General features: G+C 44.9%; 1 protein-coding gene and 1 long non-coding RNA gene across 3 annotated transcripts in view; one reads left to right on the top strand and one right to left on the bottom strand.

Annotated features, from left to right (window-relative positions):
• Window positions 1-10,254, top strand: part of LOC100405247 (uncharacterized) — a 37,187-nt gene extending 26,933 nt beyond the window's left edge. For both annotated transcript variants that reach the window (XM_078361231.1, XM_054249276.2), the window contains one exon: window positions 6,937-10,254. In XM_078361231.1, the coding sequence (XP_078217357.1) occupies window positions 6,937-8,495 (1,559 nt within the window). In that variant the 3' untranslated portion in view covers window positions 8,496-10,254. The remainder of the gene's footprint in view (window positions 1-6,936) is intronic.
• On the bottom strand, window positions 7,449-15,287 carry LOC128930408 (uncharacterized). Its single transcript, XR_008478428.2, has 2 exons — window positions 14,690-15,287; window positions 7,449-14,596 (listed from the first exon to the last, which is right to left on the bottom strand). It is a non-coding gene; the product is annotated as an uncharacterized LOC128930408 (long non-coding RNA).
• Between the last annotated feature and the right edge of the window lie 7,918 nt (window positions 15,288-23,205).

Genomic DNA, 23,205 nt, shown 5'->3' with positions numbered 1-23,205 from the left:
TACAGGTGAAGGGTTGAGTTCCCAGGCCAGCAAGGGCGGCCCCGGACCTCATAGAGCAGTTGCAAGTGTAGATTGTCACATGTTCCTCTGACCAACCAGCTGTAAGTTGGGTTCCCTCAACCCCTTTCTTTGGTTTGATTGCTTTGCTAGGGTGGCTCACAAAACTCAGTGAAACACCTTCTTAGGTTCATGAAAAAGAATGTTTCACAGGACACAGAGGGACAGCCAGATGAGAAGATTCACAGAGTGAGGCACTAAATTGTAAACGAATAGTCATTCTCTGATATAACAGTTCCACACATTATTGATTTGAAAAAAAGAACACAAAGACTATCATAAAAAATAGGAAAATGAGCCGTACTCAGTGGCTCATGCTTGTAATCCCAGCATATTGGGAGGCCAGGTGAATCATGAGGTCAGGGGTTCGAGACCAGCCTGGCCAGCAGCGTGAAATTCTGTCTCTACTAAAAATACAAAAATTGGCTGGGCATGATGCCACACACCTGTAGTCCCAGCTACTCTGGAGGCTGAGGTGGGAGAATCAATTGAACCTGGGAGGTGAAGGTTGCAGTGAGCCAACATCACGTCACTGCACTCCAGCCTGGTGACAGAGGAAAACTCCGTCTCAAAAAAAAAAATAGAAAAATGATTATTAAATTAATAAAATCCAAGATCATTTGTAATATATAAAAATTTACTGGATGGCCAGGCACGGTGGCTCACGCCTATAATCCCTGCACTTTTGGAGGCCGAGGTGGGTGAATTATGAGGTCAAGAGATTGACACCATCCTGGTCAACAAGGTGAAACCCCGTCTCTACTAAAAATACAAAAAATAGCTGGGCATGGTGGCATGCGCCTATAATCTCAGCTACTTGGGAGGCTGAGGCAGGAGAATGGCTTGAACCCAAGAGGCAGAGGTTGTGGTGAGCCGAGATCATGCCATTGCACTCCAGTTTGGGTAACAACAGTGAAACTTCGTCTCAAAAAGAAAAACAAAAAAAGAAAAAAAAATGTACTGGATGAACATAGAAGTAGCTTAAACAAATATCAGTGCACATAAAACCCGAGGGGTCTTTGCAGTGAGCTGTGCTCCACACAAGGACCATGGGAAGATTACGGGTGTGACATGCTCCAGGCTCCTGCGTGTGTTCGGCATTTGGAATCTCTCGTATCCCCCACAGTTTAGGGATTTGCATGGAGGCTTCACCACGTAGTCATGATTGGTATTAACTCAGTCTCCAGCCTCTCTCCCCTTCCTGGAGGATGGTGGATGGCAGTGACTTTTCCATGCTTCTAAGCCTGGCCTGGTCTTGCTGGTGATCAGTCCCATCCAGGAGACCTCAGAGGTTTCCTCATAAGGACAAATGGCCCTCCCATCACCCGGGACATCTCACGGTCTTCGGAGCTCTGTGTCAGGAACCGGGAAAGAGACCAATATATGCATCTCTTCTTATGTCACAGGGTTCCTCAGCCATTCTCCGGTTATGCTTCACCCACACTAGTAGTGTGTGTCACAGAGGAGTGGGTAGATTTTTCTGAGATGGTTACTCAGCTGAGTGGGAAAGACAGTCAACAGGAAGGCCGTATGTTGCATCCTGAGGTCCTCTTGGAAGTACGGCTCACAGGGAAGACGCCTCTGGTTTGAAGTTCACTGTTACGTGTTTAAGCCGCTGCTACTTTCATCTGATACATTTCTACATATTACACACGATTCTAGATTTTATCGATTTATAATCAGTTTCTTTTTTGTGTGTGTGACGGAGTCTCGTTCAGTCACTCAGACTGGCGTGCAGTGGTGCAATCTCAGCTCACTGTAGCCACTGCCCACTGGGTTCAAGTGATTGTCCTGCCTCAGCCTCCTGAGTAAGTGCGATTACAGGTGTGTACCAGCACGCCCAGCTAATTTTTGTATTTTTAGTAGAGATGGAGTTTTACTCTGGTGGCCAGGCTAGTCTCAAAAACTACTGTCCTGAAGTGATCTACAAGCTTAAGCCTCCCACAGTGCTGGGAATACAGCGTGAGCCACGCGCCCGGCCTCCCACAGTGCCAGGATTACAGCGTGAGCCACGTGCCCGGCCTCCCACAGTGCCAGGATTACAGCGTGAGCCACGCGCCCGGCCTCCCACAGTGCCAGGATTACAGCGTGAGCCACGCGCCCGGCCTCCCTCTCCACTTTTATTGGTCAGGTTTCCTGTTTTTTCCGTTATTGAAAGTCTTATGTTGAAAATCATCTAGTATTACGGTGGAGCGATTCATTTGATTCTGTAAACATTGGCTTTAAATATGGAGCTCTGATATTCATACATATGTATGTCTAGTTGTTGTATATTAATGGTGAATTGACCCTGTTATCATGATATAATGTCCTTTCTTGTCCCCAATAAAATAGTTTTGAGTTAAAACGTATTTTAGTATTGCCAGCTCTCGTCTCTCTGGATGACAGTTGCTTGGGATATTATGTTTTATCTTTTGTGTTATTTTCTATTAAAAAATTTTTGAGATACAGTGTCTTGCTCTGTCACCCAGGGTGGAGTGCAATGGTGTCATCATGGCTCCCTGCAACCTTGAATTCCAGTGATTGTCCCACCTCAGCCTCCCTGGATAGCTGGTACAGGTGCATGCCACCATGGCGGGCCAATGTTTTAGGTTGTTTTTTTTTTAGATACAGTGTCTTGCTGTGTTGTTGAACTTGGTCTTGAGATCTTCCTCAGCCTCCTGCATACCTGAGATGACATGCCTCAACCCTCATATTAACTGTTGGCTTTTATTTTTTAAATTGTAGCATATGTGTGTCCTTAGGGCTAATACGAGTCTTCTGTGGACAACACGTAGTTGGCTCCTGTTGATTCAGCCAGTCTTTTTCTTCTGAGTGCAGAGTTAAGTATTTACATTTGAAGTATTACTGATGGAGAAGACCTTACCGTTGCCTTTCTGTTACCTGTTATCTGTCATTCTTGTAGGTTCTTTTTGTTCTTCCTGGTATGCTGCATTTTGTGTTTCGTTGCTTTTTTGTGTAGACATGCTTCGACTCCCTTCTCATTTATGTTTTTTTAAGTTTTATTTATTTATCTTTGAGATGGAGTCTCGCTCTGTCACTCAGGCTAAGTGCAGTGGCGCAGTCATGGCTAACCACAGCCTCCGCCTGCCAGGCTCCAATGGTTCTTATGCCCCAGCTTCCTGAGTAGCTGAAACTACAGGCGCCCCCTCCCCCCTCCAGCTAATTTTTGTGTTTTTAGTAGAGTTGAGGTTATACCATGTTGGTGAGGCTGGACTCGAACTCCTGATCTCAAGTGACCCATCTTGCTCAGATTCCCAAAGTGCTGGGATTACAGGCATGAGCCTCCGTGCCCAGCCATTGTTATGATTTTTTTTTTTTTTTTTTTTTTTTGAGGGTAAAAGAGAAAAAGAGGGAAAAAGGAATATTACTTCATTCCTAAAATGGGTTTCAATAATGGCCGATCAATATTTTGAGTGTTTAAAGTGGTTAATGCATATTTTATGTGTTTAAAATAGAGACCTCTATTGTGTTTGTTTGTTCTGGCTCTGAGTTCAAGTCCTGGATATCGTTATCAATTTGTTGTCTCGTTGAATCTAAATCTCATTATGGGTCTTATGTATCTGGGTGTTAAGATCTCTTATTGTTGCATGAATCCTTTTACCCTTGCATCCTTGTAGCTTTGAAATCTATTAAGTGTGAGAATTGCAACTCCTGCTTTTTATTTATTTATTTTTGCTCTCCATTTGGTTGGTGAGTTTTTTTCCATCCCCTTGTTTTGAGTCTTTGTATATCTTTAGATATATCGTTAGATTTTGTGGATAATGTATATTTTGTGTGTTTAAAATGGAGAGCTCTATTGAGTTTATTTGTTCTGGATCTTAGTTCCAGTCCCGGGTATCGTTATCAATTTTCTGTCTCGTTGAATCTAAATCTCATTATGGGTCTTATGTATCTGGGTGTTAAGATCTCTTATTATTACATTAATCCTTTTACCCTTGTATCCTTGTAGCTTTGAAATCTATTTTGTCAAATGTGAAAATTGCAACTCCTGCTTTTTATTTATTTATTTTTGCTCTCCATTTGGTTGGTACGTTTTTTTTTTCCAACCATTTATTTTGAGTCTATGTATATCTTTGGATATACCGTTAGATTTTTTCTGTATCTTTTGATTGGGAGATTTGGTCGATTTAAATTTAGGGTTGCTGCCATTTGATATTAACTGGCTATTTTGTCCTTTCGTTGATAAAAATTCTTCTTTATGTTAATGCTCTTTACTTTTTGGTGTATTTTTAGAAAGGGTCATACTGGTTGTTCCTTTCTGTGTATATAATGCTTCTTTTAGAAGTTCTTGTAAAGCAGGCCTGGTGGTAATAAAATCTCTGAGTACTTGCTTGTTCCTAAAAGATTTTATTTTTCCTTCAAATGTAAAGCTTAAATTGGCAGGATATGAAACTCTGGGCTGAAAGTTCTGTTGATGAAGTATATTGAATATTGGCCCCCACTCCCTTCTAGCTTGTAGGGTTTCCGCCGAGAGATCTGCTGTAAGCCTAATAGGCTTACCTTTATGGGTAACTTGATCTTTCCCTCTGGCTGCCCTTAATATTTTCTCCTTCGTTTCGATCTTGGTGAATCTAACAATTATGTGCCTTGGGGTTGGTCTTCTTGAGGAATATCTTTGTGGTGTTGTCTGTATTGCCTGGGGTTGAATAGTGTCCTGCTTTGCTAACTTAGGAAAATTTTCCTGGATAATGTCCTGGAGAGTATTTTCCAGCTTGAATTCATTCTCTCCGTCACATTCAGGTACACCAATCAAGCGTATATTAGGTCTTTTCACATAGTCCCATATTGCTTGGCGACTTTGCTCATTCCTTTTTATCCTTTTTTCTCTATTCTTGTCTTGTCGTTTTGTTTCATTAAGTCGGTCTTCCACCTTTCTTCTGCTTGATCCTTTCGGCTGTTTAAGCTTGTACATATTTCACTAAGTTCTCGTGTTGTATTTTTCAACTCCATAAGTTCATTTGTATTCCTCTCTATATTGTCTATTCTTTTCAACATTTCATCTAACCTTTTTTCCAAGTTCTTAGTTTCTTTACATTGGGTTAGAACAAGTTCCTTTAACTCCCAGAAGTTTCTTATCATCCACCTTTTAAAGCCTACTTCAGATAATGGATCACAGTCCTTTTCCATCAGGGCTTGTTCCGTTACTGATGAGTCTTTTTCCGTTACTGATGAGTCTTTTTCCATCAGGGCTTGTTCGGTTGCTGATGAGTCCTTTTCCATCAGGGCTTGTTCCGTTGCTGATGGGTTCTGATTTTGAGTATACTCGGCCTTCTTAGGCTGTTTTTTTTCCCTTCATTGTAGATGAACCGCCTTTCTAATTAGTTTTCTGAGTCGACGTCCGACTTATTGATTCCCAGTGCTGGGATCCGAGCAACCCACTGTGGCAGCCTAAATAGCAGCGATAAGACTGATGGTGCTCTTCTGTCCGGGAATCTCTGGTCTGGCTTCCCTCTTGAGTCCCCAACAAGCGGCTCTGACTTCCCGGAGCTCCAAACTCCGATCAGTAGGGGAAGCAGTCCCGTTGGCTCTGCATGAAGAGCTGCTGAGCCGAGACGCCGGCAAAACCGCTGCGGCGGCCACAAGAGTCGCGCTGGCGACCCGTGGGGCTCCTTTACTGGGAATCGGCTGATCTGTGAGTGACGAAAATTCGTCTAAAAGTGTGGCGTCCTCTCGTTCTCTGAGCTTTCACTGGGAGCTACAATCCTGAGCTGTTAGTGGTCAGCCATCTTGGATCGATCTCTCAGAAAGTGATTCCATTGTTAGGATTTAAAATCGTTTGTCTTTTAGGTTTTAGTAAACACGTAAGTGGTTTAAGCATGATTTTAATGTGAATATAACAATCACATTAGTGTGTGTTTCTTTCAGTATGAAGAACTGAAGTGTGTTGGATAGATATTTTGGGGAAGTTGTAGTATAATAATGAAACTTAAAATTTCCATAACCTGGCCTGGTGGAGTTGCTCATGCCTATAATCTCAGCACTTTGGGAGGCCGAGGCGGGCCGATCACCTGAGGTCAGGAGTTCAGAACTAGCCTGGCTAACATGATGAAACTCTGTCTCTACTAAAAATGCAAAAATTAGCTGGGCGTGGTTGTGCGCGCCTGTAGTTTCAGGTACTCGGGAGGCCGAGGCAGGAGAATTGCTTGAACCAGAAGGCAGAGGATTTGGTGAGCCAAGATCGTGCCATCGCACTCCAGTCTGGGTAACAACAGTGAATCTCCGTCTCAAAAAAAAAAAAAAAATAGCTGCTCATCGTGGCATGTGCCTGTCGTCCCAGCTACTCAGGAGGCTGAGGCAGGAGAATTTCCTGAACCCAGGAGGCGGAGGTTGCGGTGAGCCGAGATCACGCCATTGCACTCCAGCCTGGGTAACAAGAGTGAAACTTTGTCAAAAAAAAGAAAAAAAAAAAATATATATATATATATATATATATATTCTCTTTATTGATGTGACAGTATATATTTTTTGCAGGCGGTCGCCGAGGCTCATGCCTGTAATCCAGGCACTTTGGAGGCCAAGGCTGGCGGATCACCTGAGGTCAGGAGTTCAAGACCAGCCTCCCCAACATTTTGAAACTCTTTATTTATTTAAAAAAAAAAAAAAAGAAAGATTTTTTTTGCGAAGTTTTATTCACTTTAAGGTCATTGTGGAAAAATACTTTTTTTTTTAGGCTTACATGTGCTTGTCCCCTGTGAATGTTTTGTTGTGATACTGGAAATAGGCTTCAGTAGACATGGCTTGAAGTCCATGTAATCACTCTTTGTTCATTGAAGAGTCTCACTTCTTTTGTGTTCCTTTTTGTCTGTCATATTTATAGTTTAGTATTATACACCATTTGTACTTAATTGGAAACCTATTTGTGTTTATATTTTGTAGATATCTCTTCCAAATACAAGATGAAGGGGCTCTTGTCAACAGCACAAGGCGATACAGACGGGTTCCACACAGGGATATTAGATAGACATGAAAGTCATCACATTGGAGATTTCTGCTTCCAGGAAATTGACAGAGATATTCATGATTTAGAGTGTAGAAATAGCCATGAGGCGCTCATGAGAAAAGTTGAAAAGCTTCCTTGTGGTACAGACCAAGATGACGAAAGGCACGCTGGCAACAAGCCTGTTACGGATCAGCTGGGATTAAGCTTTCATTCGCATTTGCCTGAACTGCACATATTTCGGACGGAAGGGAAATTCGGTAATCAAGTTGAGAAATCTATCAATGATGTTTTCTCAGTTTCAGCAACCAAAATCATTTCTTGTAGGCCCCAAACCCATATTTCTAATAAGTATGACAACTTCCCCCATTCTTCATTACTCACACAAAAACCGAAAGTACACGTGAGAGAAGTACCTTTCCAATGTCATGAGAAAGAAACCTCTAACTGTAGCTCTCTCTTGAGGAAACATCAGATAATCCATTTAGGAGAGAAACAATATGAATGTGATGTGTGTGGAAAGGCCTTTCATCAGAAGCCATACCTTGAACGCCATTGTAGTTGTCACACTGAAGAGAAACGTTACAAGTGTAAGGAGTGTGGCAAGACCTTCAGTCGGATGTCATACCTTACATGCCATCATAGAATTCATACTGGAGAGAAACCTTACAGGTGTAATGAGTGTGGGAAGACTTTCCGTCAGAGGTCATCCCTTACACGCCATAATACCATTCATACTGGAGAGCAACGTTACAAGTGTAATGAATGTGGCAAGGTTTTTAATCAACGAGCAAACCTTTCACATCATCATAGAGTTCACACTGGAGAGAAACCTTATAAGTGTAGTGAGTGTGGGAAGACCTTCAGTCAGATGTCATCCCTCACATGTCATCATAGAATTCATACTGGAGAGAAACCTTACAAGTGTAATGAGTGTGGGAAGACCTTCCATGAGCAGTCATCTTTTACATATCATCGTAGAATTCATACTGGAGAGAAACCTTACAGATGTCAGGAGTGTGGCAAGACCTTCCGTGACAATTCATCCTTTACCCGCCATCATAGAATTCATACTGGAGAGCAACCTTACAAGTGTAATGAATGTAGCAGGGTTTTTAATCAACGAACACACCTTTCACTTCATCATAGACTTCATACAAGAGAGAAACCTTACAAGTGTAATGAGTGTGGCAAGGGTTTTAATCAACAAGCATACCTTGCACGTCATCATAGACTTCATACTGGAGAGAAACCTTACAAATGTGAAAAATGCCACAAAGTTTATAGTAGCAAATCAAGTCTTAAAAGACATAGGAGAATTCGCACTGGAGAGAAACCTTACAAGTGTAATGAGTGTGGCAAGAGCTTTAGTGAGATGTCATCTCTCATAGTCCATCATAGACTTCACACTGGAGAGAACCCTTACAGATGTCATGAGTGTGGCAAGACCTTCCGTCACAAGTCATCCCTTAAACGCCATCATAGAATTCATACTTGAGAGCAACCTTACAAGTGTAATGAGTGTGGCAAGGTTTTTAATCAACGAACACACCTTTCACATCATCATAGACTTCATACTGGAGAGAAACCTTACAAATGTGAAAAATGCCACAAAGTTTACAGTAGCAAATCAAGTCTTAAAAGACATAGGAGAATTCATACTAGAGAGAAACCTTACAAGCGTAATGAGTGTGGCAAGAGCTTCCGTCAGAAGTCATCCCTTACATGCCATTATAGAATTCATACTGGAGAGAAACCTTACAAGTGAAATGAATGTGGCAAGGTTTTTAATCGACAAGCACACCTTGCACGTCATCATCGGCTTCATACTGGAGAGAAACCTTACAAATGTGAAGAATGTGACAAAGCTTTCAGTCGCAAATCAAACCTTGAAAGACATAGAAAAATTCATACTGGAGTGAAACCTTACAAATGTAAGATTTGTGACAAGGCTTTTGGGCGTGATTCACACCTGGCAGAACATACTAAAATTCACACTGGAGAGAAACCTTACAGGTTTAATGAGTGTGGCAGAACCTTTAGTGCGCAGTCAACACTTAACACCATGAAGCAATCCATGGTATAGGGAAACTTTTCTAATGTAATGATTGTCACCCAGTCTTCAGTAATGCTACAACCAATGTGCGTCCTCCAATGCAAATCATTGGAGAATCCATAATGAATGGATTCTTGCAAGTGTAATCAATTTCACAAATGTTTTAGACATTGTTCATACCTTTCAGTTCATTGGCGAACTCATACTCGAGATGCCCCTTACAAATGTCATAACTGTGGCAAGGTCTTCAGTCAATTTTCATCTTATGCAAAACAGAAAAATTCATACAAAAGAGAAACCTCACAAAAGTGATTGTTGCGGCAAAGCCTTCACTGCACGTTCACACCATATTAGATGTTAGAGAATCCATACTGGCAGAAATCTTACAAATGTCATAAGTGTCACAAGGTCTTCAGGCAGAGGTCACTGCTTGCAGAACATTGGAAAATTCATTTTTGGCCGGGCGTGGTGGCACTCACCTGTAATCCCAGCACTTTGGGAGGCCGAGGTGAGTGGATCACGAGGTGAAGACATCGAGACCATCCTGGTCAACATGGTGAAACCCCGTCTCTACTAAAAATACAAAAAATTACCTTGGCATCATGTTGTGTGCCTGTATTCCCAGCTACTCGGGAGGCTGAGGAAGAAGAATTGCCTGAACCCAGGAGGTGGAGGTTGTGGGGAGCTGAGATCGCGCCATTTCACTCCAGCCTGGGTAACAAGGGTGAAACTCCGTCTCAAAAAAAAAAAGAAAAATCCATTTTTGAGATAATGTTCTTAGATGCAATGAGTCTAGCAAACCATCAAACATTAATTGACATTAGAGTCAATTCAGCATTGACTTGAGTCTGAGTTGACTTAACATTGACTTCCAACATTAATTGATATGTAAGTGTTAAGAGGATTGGACTGGATGGGGTGGCTCACATCTGTATTCTTAGCACTTTGGGAGGCAAAGACAGGTACATCCTGTGAGTTTAGTTTGAGACCAGCCTGGGCAACAGATGGAAGCCACTTTTCCCAGCCTGTGTTTTGTTTCTTTAGAAATCTGATAGAGGTTTTTGTGGGTATTGTGTTGAATCCAGATCACATTGGGTTTTACAGTCATTCAATAATGTTTCTCCGATCCATCAATATGGGTTGGATCTCTGTATATTTCTATAATCATTTTAATAAATGTTTGTAGATTTCATGGTACAAACATCTCACCTTTTACATTTACTTTTAAGTATTTAAGTTCTCTAGCAAATAGATGTGTGTTTTTAATTTGTTTTCAAATTGTTTATTGTTTTATGAAAATTCACCTAATTTTAAGTGCTAACTTTGTATTCTGCAGTTACACTAAATACGTTTATGGTACTAATATTTTCATTGATTCTTTGAGATTTTCTTTTCTTTTCTTTTCTTTTTTTTTTTTTGAGAGGCAGTGTCCAGTGTCAGTCTTGCTGCTCGAGCTGAAGTGCAATGATGTGAGCTTGGCTCACTGCAGCCTCCGCCTCCTGAGTTAAGTGTTTCTCCTACCTCAACCTCCTGAGCAAGTGGAATGATAGGTACCCCCCACCACGCCTGCTACTTTTTTTTTATTTCTAGTAGAGATGGGGTTTTACCGTGTTGACCATGTTGGTTTTGAACTTCTAACTTCAGGTGATCCTCCCATTTTAGCCTCCCATAATGCTGGGATTACAAGTGTAAGCCACTGTGCCGGGCGAATGATGTTCTACATAGAAAGTCATGTCATGTGCAAACACACACATTTTTTTTTCTTGACACGGAGTTTGACTGTTGTTACCCAGACAGGAGTGCAATGGCACAATCTCGGCTCGTTACAAACTCCGCCTCCTGGGTTCAAGCAATTTTCCTGCCTCAGCCTCCTGAGTAGCTGGGACTTCAGGTGCACACCACCATGCCCAGCTAATTTTTGCATTTTTAGTAGAGATGAGGTTTTACCTTGTTTACCAGGATGGTCTCCATCTCTTGACCTCGTGATCCACCCGCCTCAGCCTCCGAAAGTGCTGGGATTATAGGCGTGAGCCCCGGTGCCCGGCTACATTTTTTTTTTTAGACAGAGTCATTCTGTTGCCAGCCTGGAGTGCCATGGCACAATTTCTGCTCACTGCATCCTCCGCCTCCTGTGTCCAAGCAGTTCTCCTGTTTCAGCCTCCTGAGTAGCTGGGACTGAAGGCTTGCACCACCACACACAACTGATTTTGTTGTTTTGTTTTTCTTTTTTGTATTTCAGTAGAGACAGGATTTCACCATGTTGGCAGGATGGTCTTCAATTTCCTAACCTTGTGGTCCACCTGCCTCAGCCTCCCAAGTGCTGAGATTACGGTGTGAGTCACCTCGTCTGGACCTGACAAATATAACTTTACTTCTTTCTGATTTGGATGAGTTTCATTTTTTGCTATTTAATTGCTCTGGCGAGGACAGCCAGTACTTCTTGAATAGAAGGGATGAGAGCATTCTTGCATCATGTGAGATTCAACAGGAAAAGCATTTCATTTTCGCTTGTTGGTTATTTCACTCTGGTCATTGTATGGATAGTCTTTATATTTTTGAAGTAAATTTCTTTTTTTTTTTTTTTTTTTTTTTTAACGGAGTTTTTCACTTCTGTTACCCAGGCTGGAGTGCAATGGCGCAATCTCGGCTCACCGCAACCTCCGCCTCCTGGGTTCAGGCAATTCTCCTGCCTCAGCCTCCCGAGTAGCTGGGATTACAGGCATGCGCCACTTTGCCCAGCAAATTTTTTGTATTTTTAGTAGAGACGGGGTTTCACCATGTTGACCAGGATGGTCTCGATCTGTTGACCTCGTGATTCACCCGCCTCGGCCTCCCAAAGTGCTGGGATTACAGGCTTGAGCCACCGCGCCCAGTGGGAGCTCTTTTTAATCGGGAAAGACGGTGTCAAGAGACAGGTCCTGAGAGTCTGGCTGTGGTGGGGGTTATAAGAATAACTTGAAAAGGGCCTTCCCACTTTGGTTTAAGGCTTGCTGGGTTAAGAGTTTTTAGGAAGACATGCTCTCCTGGTAGTTGAGTGTGGTTGGTGGGATTTTGGCAGGGCCTGGTCTGCTTGTTCACGGAGGAGATGGCAGATGAGGATAAATGCTGGGAGGTACTCTCCTAGCTGACTTAGAAGGGGCCTGTTTTGCAGGAGGAAAGGGAGTCCATACATTAAGTGAAATGAGCCGAGGAAGGAGGGTGCTTTTGGGCTGGCTCTGATATGGGCTAGGGCTATGGACAGAAGGGAGGGCCGGGGTTGCTGGACGTCAGGAGTGAGTTTGTGACTGAGTCTTGTTTTTGATAAACTTTGACTACCCAGCTCCCTTGGAAGGAGGCCCCTTGTAGCAGGGAAGATTCTTCAGTGGGGGAACATTGGGGGTGGATTGCGGGGATAATGAAGAGGAAAGGAGCAGGCGCAGAAGAAATGGAGGCTGTTTTGGCTGCCTCCCCAGCCTTTCTGTTTCCTCTTGTCATCTGACCCTGTTTGATGTCCCCGACACTGCGTAACTCCTGCCTTAGCTGGGAGGTGTGCAGCTTGGAGAAGTTGGTAAATAAGGGGCCACTAGTGACGGGGGTTCCTTTGACGGTAAGGAATCCTCTCTTGCCAGGTGGCGGCGTTAAGAATGGAGAATGTGACAGGCATATTTAAACTGGGTACAAATGTTGACTCTTGCCTTTGCAGAGGTTCGGGCCCTGGTGAGAGCTGTAAGTTCCCCCTTGGGGAGGAGGTCCCTGGGGTGGGGGTTTGGCTTCAATTACTTGGTCAAGGGACGACTGCATGCCTGGCATTTGCTGACTTGGAGGAGGAGCCGTCTATGAATAACTGGTCCTCAGGATCATGAGGAGGGAGATCGGAGGGAATGGTGCTGTAGGATGTCAGTACAGGAGCGGGTGGGAGGGGAGGAAAACACTGAAGTAGGGACACAGGACTGAGGGGAGCACTTTGGAGAGGCGGCTCTCAGGGTGTTCAAGGAAGAGGGCGTGGGGTAGTTGGATCCACGGAGAAAGTGTGCTCAGTGCTCGGGAGGGGAGGAGACCCTGTGGATTGTGTGGGCTGTGGACTGCGGTGTCTCAGTGGACTGGTAGTTTCGTGCTTTCTAAGGCTCGGATGGTGGCTGCTGCTGCGGCTCTGAGGCAGGTGGGCCACGGTTCGGCAGTGTAGTCTAGTTGTTCAGATAGGTAAGCTATGGGAGAGAGGAAAGGGGACTTCCTTTTCTTTCAACACCAAGGGCTATTCCATGGTTTTGGGCTGTGTAGAGAATGAAAGGCTGAGAAATGTCAGGCAAAGGCAGAGCAGGAGCAGTTACAAGGGTGGCTATAACTGTGTGGAAGCTAGGGACTATGTCGTGTGAAGGATTTCGGGGCTCATCGAGAGGGCCTTTAGCTGCTTCACAGAGGGTGTGGGCTAGGAGGGAATAACTGGGAATCCATATTCTGAAGATTTCACTTTTAGAGGTGAGTGGGGGCAGGCTGTGTATCAGTCAGTGCTGCCCGTGCTGGGGTCGTGGCTTGGGCCCCGTGGGAGAGCTGAACTCCTAAGCATGTCGGTGTTGGAGCTGAGAGTTGGGCTTTGGAGGGGGAAACCCTACATCCTTTACTAGCAAGAAAGTTTACGAGGGTAATAGTGTGAGTCTGAGATCCTCTCGCCTCGGCCTCCCAAAGTGCTGGGATTACAGGCTTGAGCCACCACGGCCTTGTTTAGGATTTCTATGATGACAGCTATCCTTCCGCTTCCTGAGTAGCTGGGACCTCAGTCTCCCGCCCTCACGCTCTCAGGTCTGCCCTGTTCAAGCAGCAGTTGGTGACCTCGCTCCTCCCTGGCCTGAGCACTTAGTCCCGAATCCCAGCCGGGGGCGTCCGGGAAGTCTCTGCAGTTGAGCACAGGCTGGACTGTCCTTCCCGAGTAAATGGAGAGTAGAAAGGGAGAGAATCTCTATTCTGTTCTGTGGGCGTCAGCATGAAATCGTTCTGTGCTGCTCTGGCAGGGCTTTGCATTTCACATTCTGGTTTGCATCCCCGTTCCAGACAATTCCAGGGCTTTTAACTCAAGTCTCAGCCTTCCTGGCTGCTCTTGCCTCCAAAACCCAATAAACAGACTCTGGGAGCGAAGCTGAGAGACGCTCAGGTGCAGGCCCGCCCCTCCCTCTGCTGGTTCTGAAGGGCAAGGTCTCTCCGCCCAGCGCCCCGCCTCCACCTCGCCCAGGCCGCGCCCACCTCCACGCGGGTCCCGCCCACCTCCACGCGGGTCCCGCCCAAAACTGGCTTCCGTCCTGCGCGCGCAGGCTCGCGCAAACCCGGAAGCGGATCGCGTCGAGTTCAGGTCCCTTAGCGTCGCGTGAGTTTCGCACTGTCTTGTATTAAGTCTGCGCGTCGCAGGTCCCTGGCGCTTCTGTACCTGGGACGTGGGGTCCCCACAGACCGGGAAATTCTCGCCCGTCTTCCTTCACACAGAGCCAATTGGGACGTCCTCCTGGGATTCTCCGGGGGTCGCTTCCTTTTCGGTTTAAAGTCTCCCTGAGGCTGGTCCTGTCCTGGTTATTCTGCTGTAGGACAAAATACACACTTCCTATGGGTTAGTGTTTCAACCCAAAACCTTTTTCTGACTCCTCCCGCCCCTCGCCTTTTGAAGTCCTCACCCGAGAGGTGGATTCCTGCCCTAGGCGCCTCCTACCCTCGTCGGCCCCCCTGAGCACAGCGCCGCAGCCCCGGTCCCGGAGAGGCCGCGTCCTCTGTCTGGTCGTGGGATCCTGCAGACACCGCCTTTGTCTTAACGCACCGTCACCCCCCATCTCCCTCGTTTTTGTGCCAGGCCCTGATGCTTCCCAGGTCTCCCTTCGGCAGTCACTGCTTCTCCTGACCTCGCGTTGAGAAGGTGCCTGGGGCCTGTCCTGTGACAGGAGGTGTTCTCGCCTGCCCACCTTCAGTCCCTGGAAAATGCTCTCTTCTGGGATGCAGGCGTGTTACTTCCAACCCTCCTGTGATTGTGTGGGCCAAAGGGATCAGGAGACAGAACAATGGAAAACCTAAGAGACAAAAGAAAGAAAGACCCCCTAACAGATGGCAAAGTAGAGAATGGGTGAGGGATTTGCAAGAGACAGTAAAAGTGGGGAGAAATGAAAGGATAAAGCAGGAGGAGAAAAGCAACTGAAGAAATGTAAAAAAAGGCTCGAGGTACAGAGAGATGAAGGACAGCAAGGCAGGGATGGGGCAGCAAAGAGGGAGGCTCATGAGAGTGAGGGAGAGGAGGAGGGATTTGGAGGCGGGGCAGACAGAGCAGAGTGGTGCTGGTGGCCAGGAGAACAGAAGGAGCCACAGCAGGGAAGATACCTGGGAATGTGGGGTGCCGGAGAGTGGGGACAGGAGGGTATATCAGTGAAGAGAGAATTTAACAGGGATAGCAGAGAAGGCACAGAGATGGGAGATGAGGCTGACCTACGTGGAGATTGAGGACGATCGAAAGATTGGAGAGAAGGAGAAACAAGAGGTTAAATTGTGAGGATGAGCAGAAGAGGTGGAAGAGAAGGAATAGAGGGGAGAAGTGGATAAACAGCAGGAGAGGAGAGGGGAGCGAAGCGAGGAGCAGAATCCCAGGGAAAAAGAAAACAGCTTTGTCTAGGGGCAAAAAAAAAAAAAAAAGAATGACTAAGAACAGACGGCAAGGTATAGAACAAAGAGGGATATCCAGAAAGTACGAGTGAAAGAAGCACCCCAGAAAATATCAGGAGGAAAGCAACTCAGAGTTTGAAAAGGAGTTACTCTGCTGTCTTTCATCTTCAGAGAGATGGGACCTCTGCCTCCTATGGTCAAGCGATTCTCCTGACTCAGCCTCCCAAGTAGGTGGGATTATAGCCGTGAACCACCATGCCCAGCTAATTTTTGCATTTTTAGTAGAGATGGGGTTTCTCCATCTTGGCCAGGCTCGTCTCGAATTCCTGGCCTCAAGTGATCTGCCCATCTTGGCCTGCCAGAGTGCTGATTTAACAGGTGTGAGTCACTTTGCCCAGCCAGATTTTTCTTTCTTTTTTTTTCTTTTTTTTAAGAGAACCGCTTTTACCATATTGTCCAGGCTGGTCTTGAACTCCTGGGCTCAGACCTCCCAAAGTGATGAGATTACAGGCATGAGCCACCACTCACAGCCTGTTTTTTAATTTAAAAAAAAATTACTTCTGAAATAAGTTTTGTTAGAATATTGTTTTGATAGTCTTTACCTGTCGCCCAGGCTGAAGTGCAGTGATGTGATCTCAGCTCACTGCAATCTCTGCCTCCCAGGTTAAAGAATTTCTCCTGCCTTAGCCTCCCAAATAGCTGGGATTACAGGCAGCGGCCACCATGCCTGGCTGATTTTTCTATTTTTGTTAGAGATGAAGTTGCATCATATTGGTGGGCTGGTCTTAAACTCTGAACACCATGATTCACCAACCTTGGTCTCCTAAATTGCTGGGATTATAGGCATCAGGCATGAGCCAACAGGTTGGGCACTTTTTTTTTAAAGGTAGAGTCTCACTCTTGTCACCCAGGCTGGAGCACAATGGTGCAGTCTTGGCTCACTGCAACCTCTGTCCCCTGAACTCAAGTGATCCTCCCACCTCAGCCTCCTAAGTAGCAGGGACCACAGACACCCTACAGATGTCCACCAGCATGCTTGGCTACGTTTTTGTATTTTTAGGAGAGATCAGGTTTCACCATGTTGCCCAGGCTGGTCCCAAACTCCAGAGTTCAAGCCATGCACATGCCTCGGCCTCTCAGAGTGCTGAGATTACAGGTGTGAGTCACTGCACCCGGCCTCTGCATGGGGTTAGGCAAGGGCTGCATCTGTGCCCTGAAGGGGAGCTCATTCCAGCCCAGCTCCTTACTGCTGCAGTGTGTATGGGGGGCTTCGTCAGGAGGAAAGTGGGTTCTGAAGAAAGGAGTCAAAAATTATTTAGTTTTCCTGTAGGAGTTTGTCTTCCCTGGTGTAGTGGGCAGCAGAGGGAACCGTATTTCCTCAGGGTGAGGTTTTCTTTGTATGTGTCGTTGTGTTACAGGGAGGAGGTGTGTTGATTCTGAGCAATGAACAACATATTTATAACATTCAGGATTGACTTCTAAAGACTCTTGATACGTGAGGAAGGACCCCGGAAGAAAAAGAGGAAAGCAAAGGAGTCAGGGATGGCTCTTCCTCAGGTGAGATGATCTTGGTGGATTGTTCTGTCTCCTTCCTTTCAGAAATGCTGGGCCTTGGAGTTGGGAATCTTCTCTGAGTCTGAAGCGTCCTGCCTGCCAGGTTTGCTGGTACTCACCCATGCCTTCCCTCAGTCCCTCTCATGTCAACTAGATTCCATCTCTGGTGACCCAGTGACAGGAGCTTGGGAAGAGGCTACACTGGGCATGGTCCTGGGAAGGGCTGACCCCAGACGTGGATGGAGACGGGGTGTGGGCCCCATGGTGTCAGGGCTCCTGGGCAGCAGGGATTGTTCAGGGGCCACATCTGGATGCACCATCAGCTCTCTGTAGACCAGGAGTAGAGCAGCTGCCAATAAAAGTCATGTATTAATGTGTATGAAATACATGGTAAATTCTAGAAAGGGAGTCCAATAATGGCCAAGTGTGGTAGATCAGGCCTGTAATCCCAGCACTGTGGAAGACCGAGGTGGGTGGATCACTTGAAATCAGGAGTTTGAGACCAGCCTGGCCAACATGGTGAAATCCTGTCTCCACTAAAATTACAAAAATCAGCTGGGCGTGGTGGCATGTGCCTGTAGTCCCAGCTACTTGGGAGGCTGCGGCAGGAGAATCGCATAACCCCGGGAGTCAGAGGTTGCAGGGAGCTGAGATTGCAACACCGCACTCCAGTCTGGTGACAGAACCAGACCCTGTCTCAAAAAGCAAAAACAAACAAATACAAAAAATTAGCCAGGCGTGGTGGCACGTGCCTGTAGTCCCAGCTACGCGGGAGGCTGAGGCAGGAAAATTGCTTGAACCGGGTGGTGGAGGTTGTAGTGAGCTGAGAATCCGCCAGTGCACTCCAGTCTGGAAAGCAGACGGAGACTCCATCTCAAAAAACAGAAAAAGTCTTGATTGAGGTGAAGAGTTACGCTGTAACATACCTCATTGATTCCCTCGGCCCTTTTGCGTCTGTTGTACCATAGCCACTGTTTTTTTGGTTATGCTAGTATTTGTGAAAAGAGGTCTTATATTTCCTGCATCAGAACGACAGCAGTTCTACTTTGCCTCGTTTAATTACATATGAATAAAACAACCAAATTTCCTTTTTTTTTTTTTTTGTTTTTTTTGAGACGGAGTTTCGCTCTTGCCACCCAGGCTGGAGTGCAATGGCGCGATCTCGGCTCACCGCAACCTCCGCCTCCTGGGTTCAGGCAATTCTCCTGCCTCAGCCTCCTGAGTAGCTGGGATTACAGGCACACACCACCATGCCCAGCTAATTTTTTGTATTTTTAGTAGAGATGGGGTTTCACCATGTTGACCAGGATGGTCTCGATCTTTTGACCACGTGATCCACCCGCCTCGGCCTCCCAGAGTGCTGGGATTACAGGCTTGAGCCACTGCGCCTGGCCCACATTTCCTTTAAAAAAAAAAAAAAAATGAAAAATTTTTTTCTGCCTGATTTTATACCTTTTTAGGTAATTAGTGAGCTTTTGTGTTTCTGACTCCAAAATTCTTACTCATTAGAATGGAAAGTTCACACACGGACATGAATAATACAAGGTGTTTTATTCCATCATTATTTTGAGAATATGAAAGCAACCTAAATAATAGCAGGAGATTCATGAAACCATTCTCAACACATTAAGCTCATGGAGACTGTGGTGTTACTCTCGAGAGGCTTGTGAAACAGGCGTTTTTGGTAGAAATGGTTATGATTTTTCTCAAATATGGGAGCAGTACTTCTTTTTTACCCTTGTAGGATGGAGGCATATTTTTATTCCAATTATTATTATCTTTTCAGGTGAAGCCTCTCTCTGTTGTTCAGGCTGGAGTGCAGTGGCATGAGCCCAGCTCACTGCAACCACCGCCTTCCAGGTTCCCAGAATGGAGTGCAATGGTGTGATCATGGCTCACTGCAACCTCGAATTCCTGGGCTCAAGTGATCGTCCCACTTCAGCTTCCAACGGTAGCTGGTACAGGTGCATGCCATCAGGCAGGCCTAATGTTTTAGTTTTTTTTTTTTGAGGGAAAAAGAAGGGGAAAAAAAGAAAAAGAGGGAAAAAGGAATATTACTTCATTCCTAAAATGGGTTTCAATAATGGCCGATCAATATTTTGAGTGTTTAAAGTGGTTAATGCATATTTTATGTGTTTAAAATGGAGACCTCTATTGTGTTTGTTCTGGCTCTGAGTTCAAGTCCTGGATATCGTTATCAATTTGTTGTCTCGTTGAATCTAAATCTCATTATGTGTCTTATGTATCTGGGTGTTAAGATCTCTTATTGTTGCATTAATCCTTTTACCCTTGCATCCTTGTAGCTTTGAAATCTATTTTATTAAGTGTGAGAATTGCAACTCCTGCTTTTTATTTATTTATTTTTGCTCTCCATTTGGTTGGTGAGTTTTTTCCCATCCCCTTGTTTTGAGTCTTTGTATATCTTTAGATATATCGTTAGATTTTGTGGATAATATATATTTTGTGTGTTTAAAATGGAGAGCTCTATTGAGTTTATTTGTTCTGGATCTTAGTTCCAGTCCCGGATATCGTTATCAATTTTCTGTCTCGTTGAATCTAAATCTCACTATGGGTCTTATGTATCTGGGTGTTAAGATCTCTTATTATTACATTAATCCTTTTATCCTTGTATCCTTGTAGCCCTGAAATCTATTTTGTCAAATGTGAAAATTGCAACTCCTGCTTTTTATTTATTTATTTTTGCTCTCCATTTGGTTGGTATTTTTTTTTTCCAACCCTTTATTTTGAGTCTATGTATATCTTTGGATATACCGTTAGATTTTTTCTGTATCTTTTGATTGGGAGATTTGGTCGATTTAAATTTAGGGTTGCTGCCATTTGATATTAACTGGCTATTTTGTCCTTTCGTTGATAAAAATTCTTCTTTATGTTAATGCTCTTTACTTTTTGGTGTATTTTTAGAAAGGGTCATACTGGTTGTTCCTTTCTGTGTATAATGCTTCTTTTAGAAGTTCTTGTAAAGCAGGCCTGGTGGTAATAAAATCTCTGAGTACTTGCTTGTTCCTAAAAGATTTTATTTTTCCTTCAAATGTAAAGCTTAAATTGGCAGGATATGAAATTCTGGGCTGAAAGTTCTGTTGATGAAGTATATTGAATATTGGCCCCCACTCTCTTCTAGCTTGTAGGGTTTCCGTTGAGTGATCTGCTGTAAGCCTAATAGGCTTATCTTTATGGGTAACTTGATCTTTCTCTCTGGCTGCCCTTAATATTTTCTCCTTCGTTTCGATCTTGGTGAATCTAACGATTATGTGCCTTGGGGTTGGTCTTCTTGAGGGATATCTTTGTGGTGTTCTCTGTATTGCCTGGGGTTGAATAGTGTCCTGCTTTGCTAACTTAGGAAAATTTTCCTGGATAATGTCCTGGAGAGTATTTTCCAGCTTGAATTCATTCTCTCCGTCACATTCAGGTACACCAATCAAGCGTATATTAGGTCTTTTCACATAGTCCCATATTGCTTGGAGACTTTGCTCATTCCTTTTTATCCTTTTTTCTCTATTCTTGTCTTGTCGTTTTGTTTCATTAAGTTGGTCTTCGACCTCTGATACCCTTTCTTCTGCTTGATCCATTCAGCTGTTTAAGCTTGTAGATAATTCACTAAGTTCTCGTGTTGTATTTTTCAACTCCATAAGTTCATTTGTATTCCTCTCTATATTGTCTATTCTTTTCAACATTTCATCTAACCTTTTTTCCAAGTTCTTAGTTTCTTTACATTGGGTTAGAACAAGTTCCTTTAACTCCCAGAAGTTTCTTATCATCCACCTTTTAAAGCCTACTTCAGATAATGGAACACAGTCCTTTTCCATTAGGGCTTGTTCCGTTACTGATGAGTCCTTTTCCATCAGGGCTTGTTCGGTTGCTGATGAGTCCTTTTCCATCAGGGCTTGTTCCGTTGCTGATGGGTTCTGATTTTGAGTATACTCGGCCTTCTTAGGCTGTTTTTTTCCCTTCATTGTAGATGAACCGCCTTCCTAATTAGTTTTCTGAGTCAACGTCCGACTTATTGATTCCCAGTGCTGGGATCCGAGCAACCCACTGTGGCAGCCTAAATAGCAGCAGTAAGACTGATGGTGCTCTTCTGCCCGGGAATCTCTGGTCTGGCTTCCCTCTTGAGTCCGCAACAAGCGGCTCTGACTTCCCGGAGCTCCAAACTCCGATCAGTAGGGGAAGCAGTCCTGTTGGCTCTGCGTGAAGAGCTGCTGCGCCGAGACGCCGGCAAAACCGCTGCGGCGGCCACGAGAGTCGCGCTGGCGACCCGTGGGGCTCCTCCACTGGGAATCGGCTGATCGGTGAGTGACGAAAATTCGACTAAAAGTGTGGCGTCGTCTCGTTCTCTGAGCTTTCACTGGGAGCTACAATCCTGAGCTGTTAGTGGTCGGCCATCTTGGATCGATCTCTAGTTTTTTTTTGTTTTTTTTTTTTAGAGACAGGGTCGTGCTGTGTTGTTGAAGTTGGTCTTGATCTCTTGGGCTCAAGAGATCCTCCTCGGTCTCTCAAGGAGCTGAGATAACAGGTCCCAACCCCCATACCTAATTATTGGTTTTTAATTTAATTTTTTAAAATTATTTATTTATTTATTTATTTTTGAGACAGAGTCTTACTCTGTTACCAGGCTAGAGTGGCACGATCTCGGCTCACTGCAACCTCTGCCTCCCAGGTTCAAGTGATTCCCCTGCCTCAGCTTTCTGAGTGGCTTGGACTACAGGTGCATACCACCACACCTGGCTAGTTTTTTGTATTTTAGTAGAGACAGGGTTTTACCATGTTGGTTATGATGATCTTGATCTCCTGACCTTGTGATCCACCTGCCTTGGACTCCCAAAGTCCTGGGATTACAGGCATGAGCCACCGCGCCTGGCCTATTTATTTATTTGTGATGGAGTCTCACTCTGTCGCCCAGGCTACAGTGCAGTGTCGTCATCTTTTCTAACGCAGACTCCATCTCCTGGGCTCAAACGATTCTTGTGCCCCAGCTTTCCGAGTAGCTGGGACTGCTGGTGCCCACCGCCATGGCCAGCTAATTTATGTGGTTTTAGTAAAGATGAAGTTTCCCCATGTTGGCCAGACTGGTCTCAAGTGATCCGCCTGCCTTGGCCTCCAAAGTGCTTGGATTACAGGTGTGAGCCACCACGCCTGGCCCTCTTTCTTTTTTATTCAAGTTGTTGGAATGTAAAAAAGTTACTCTTTAACCTTCTTTTTTTTTTCTTCTTTTGAGACAGAGTCTTGGTCTGTCGCTCAGACTGGAGGGCAGTAGTGCGATCCCAGCTCAATTCAACTTCTACTTCCTGGGCTCAAGTGATTCTCCTGCCTCAGCCTCCCAAGAAGCTGGGACTACAGGCATGCCACCACGCCTGGCTAATTTTTTCTATTCTTTTAGTAGAGATATGGTTTCACTGTGTTAGTCAGGATGGTCCTGATCTCCTGACCTCGTGATCCTCCTGCCTCAGCCTCTTAAAGTGTTGGGATTACAGGGATGCCCTGTAATCCCTGGCCTGCTCAAAGTGATTAAAACATGTTAATTCTGTTAGATGGCTTCAAGTACTGCAAGTTTTGTAGTGCAGACTCTAAACTTCCTTTGTTTCATAAGATCTGTCAGCCTTCAGTGATGTTGATGATGAGTAGATGATTTTCCTGTCTTAGTCATTTCTCTCTCCTGTCAGAAATAGCTTAGACTGGCCGGCTGTGGTGGTTTACGCCGCTGATCCCAGCACTTTGGGAGGCCATGGGGGGTGGATCACTTGCGGTCAGGAGTTTGAGATCTGTCTAGCCAACGTGGTAAAACCTTGAATCTACTGAATACAAAAAATTGGCCAGGCGCGGTGGCTCACATCTGTAATCCCAGCACTTTGAGAGGCTGAGACAGGCAGATAACCTGTGGTCAGGAGTTCAAGGTTGGCTAACATGGTGAAACCCCTTCTACTAAAAATACAAAAATTAGCTGGATGTGGTGATGGTTATCCCAGGTACACAGGAG

Source organism: Callithrix jacchus, chromosome 22 (genome assembly GCF_049354715.1).
Source record: "Callithrix jacchus isolate 240 chromosome 22, calJac240_pri, whole genome shotgun sequence".
NCBI classification, from domain to species: domain Eukaryota; kingdom Metazoa; phylum Chordata; class Mammalia; order Primates; family Cebidae; genus Callithrix; species Callithrix jacchus.
Note: the sequence above shows the minus strand (reverse complement) of the source record. Positions and strands in the feature narration are given on the sequence as shown.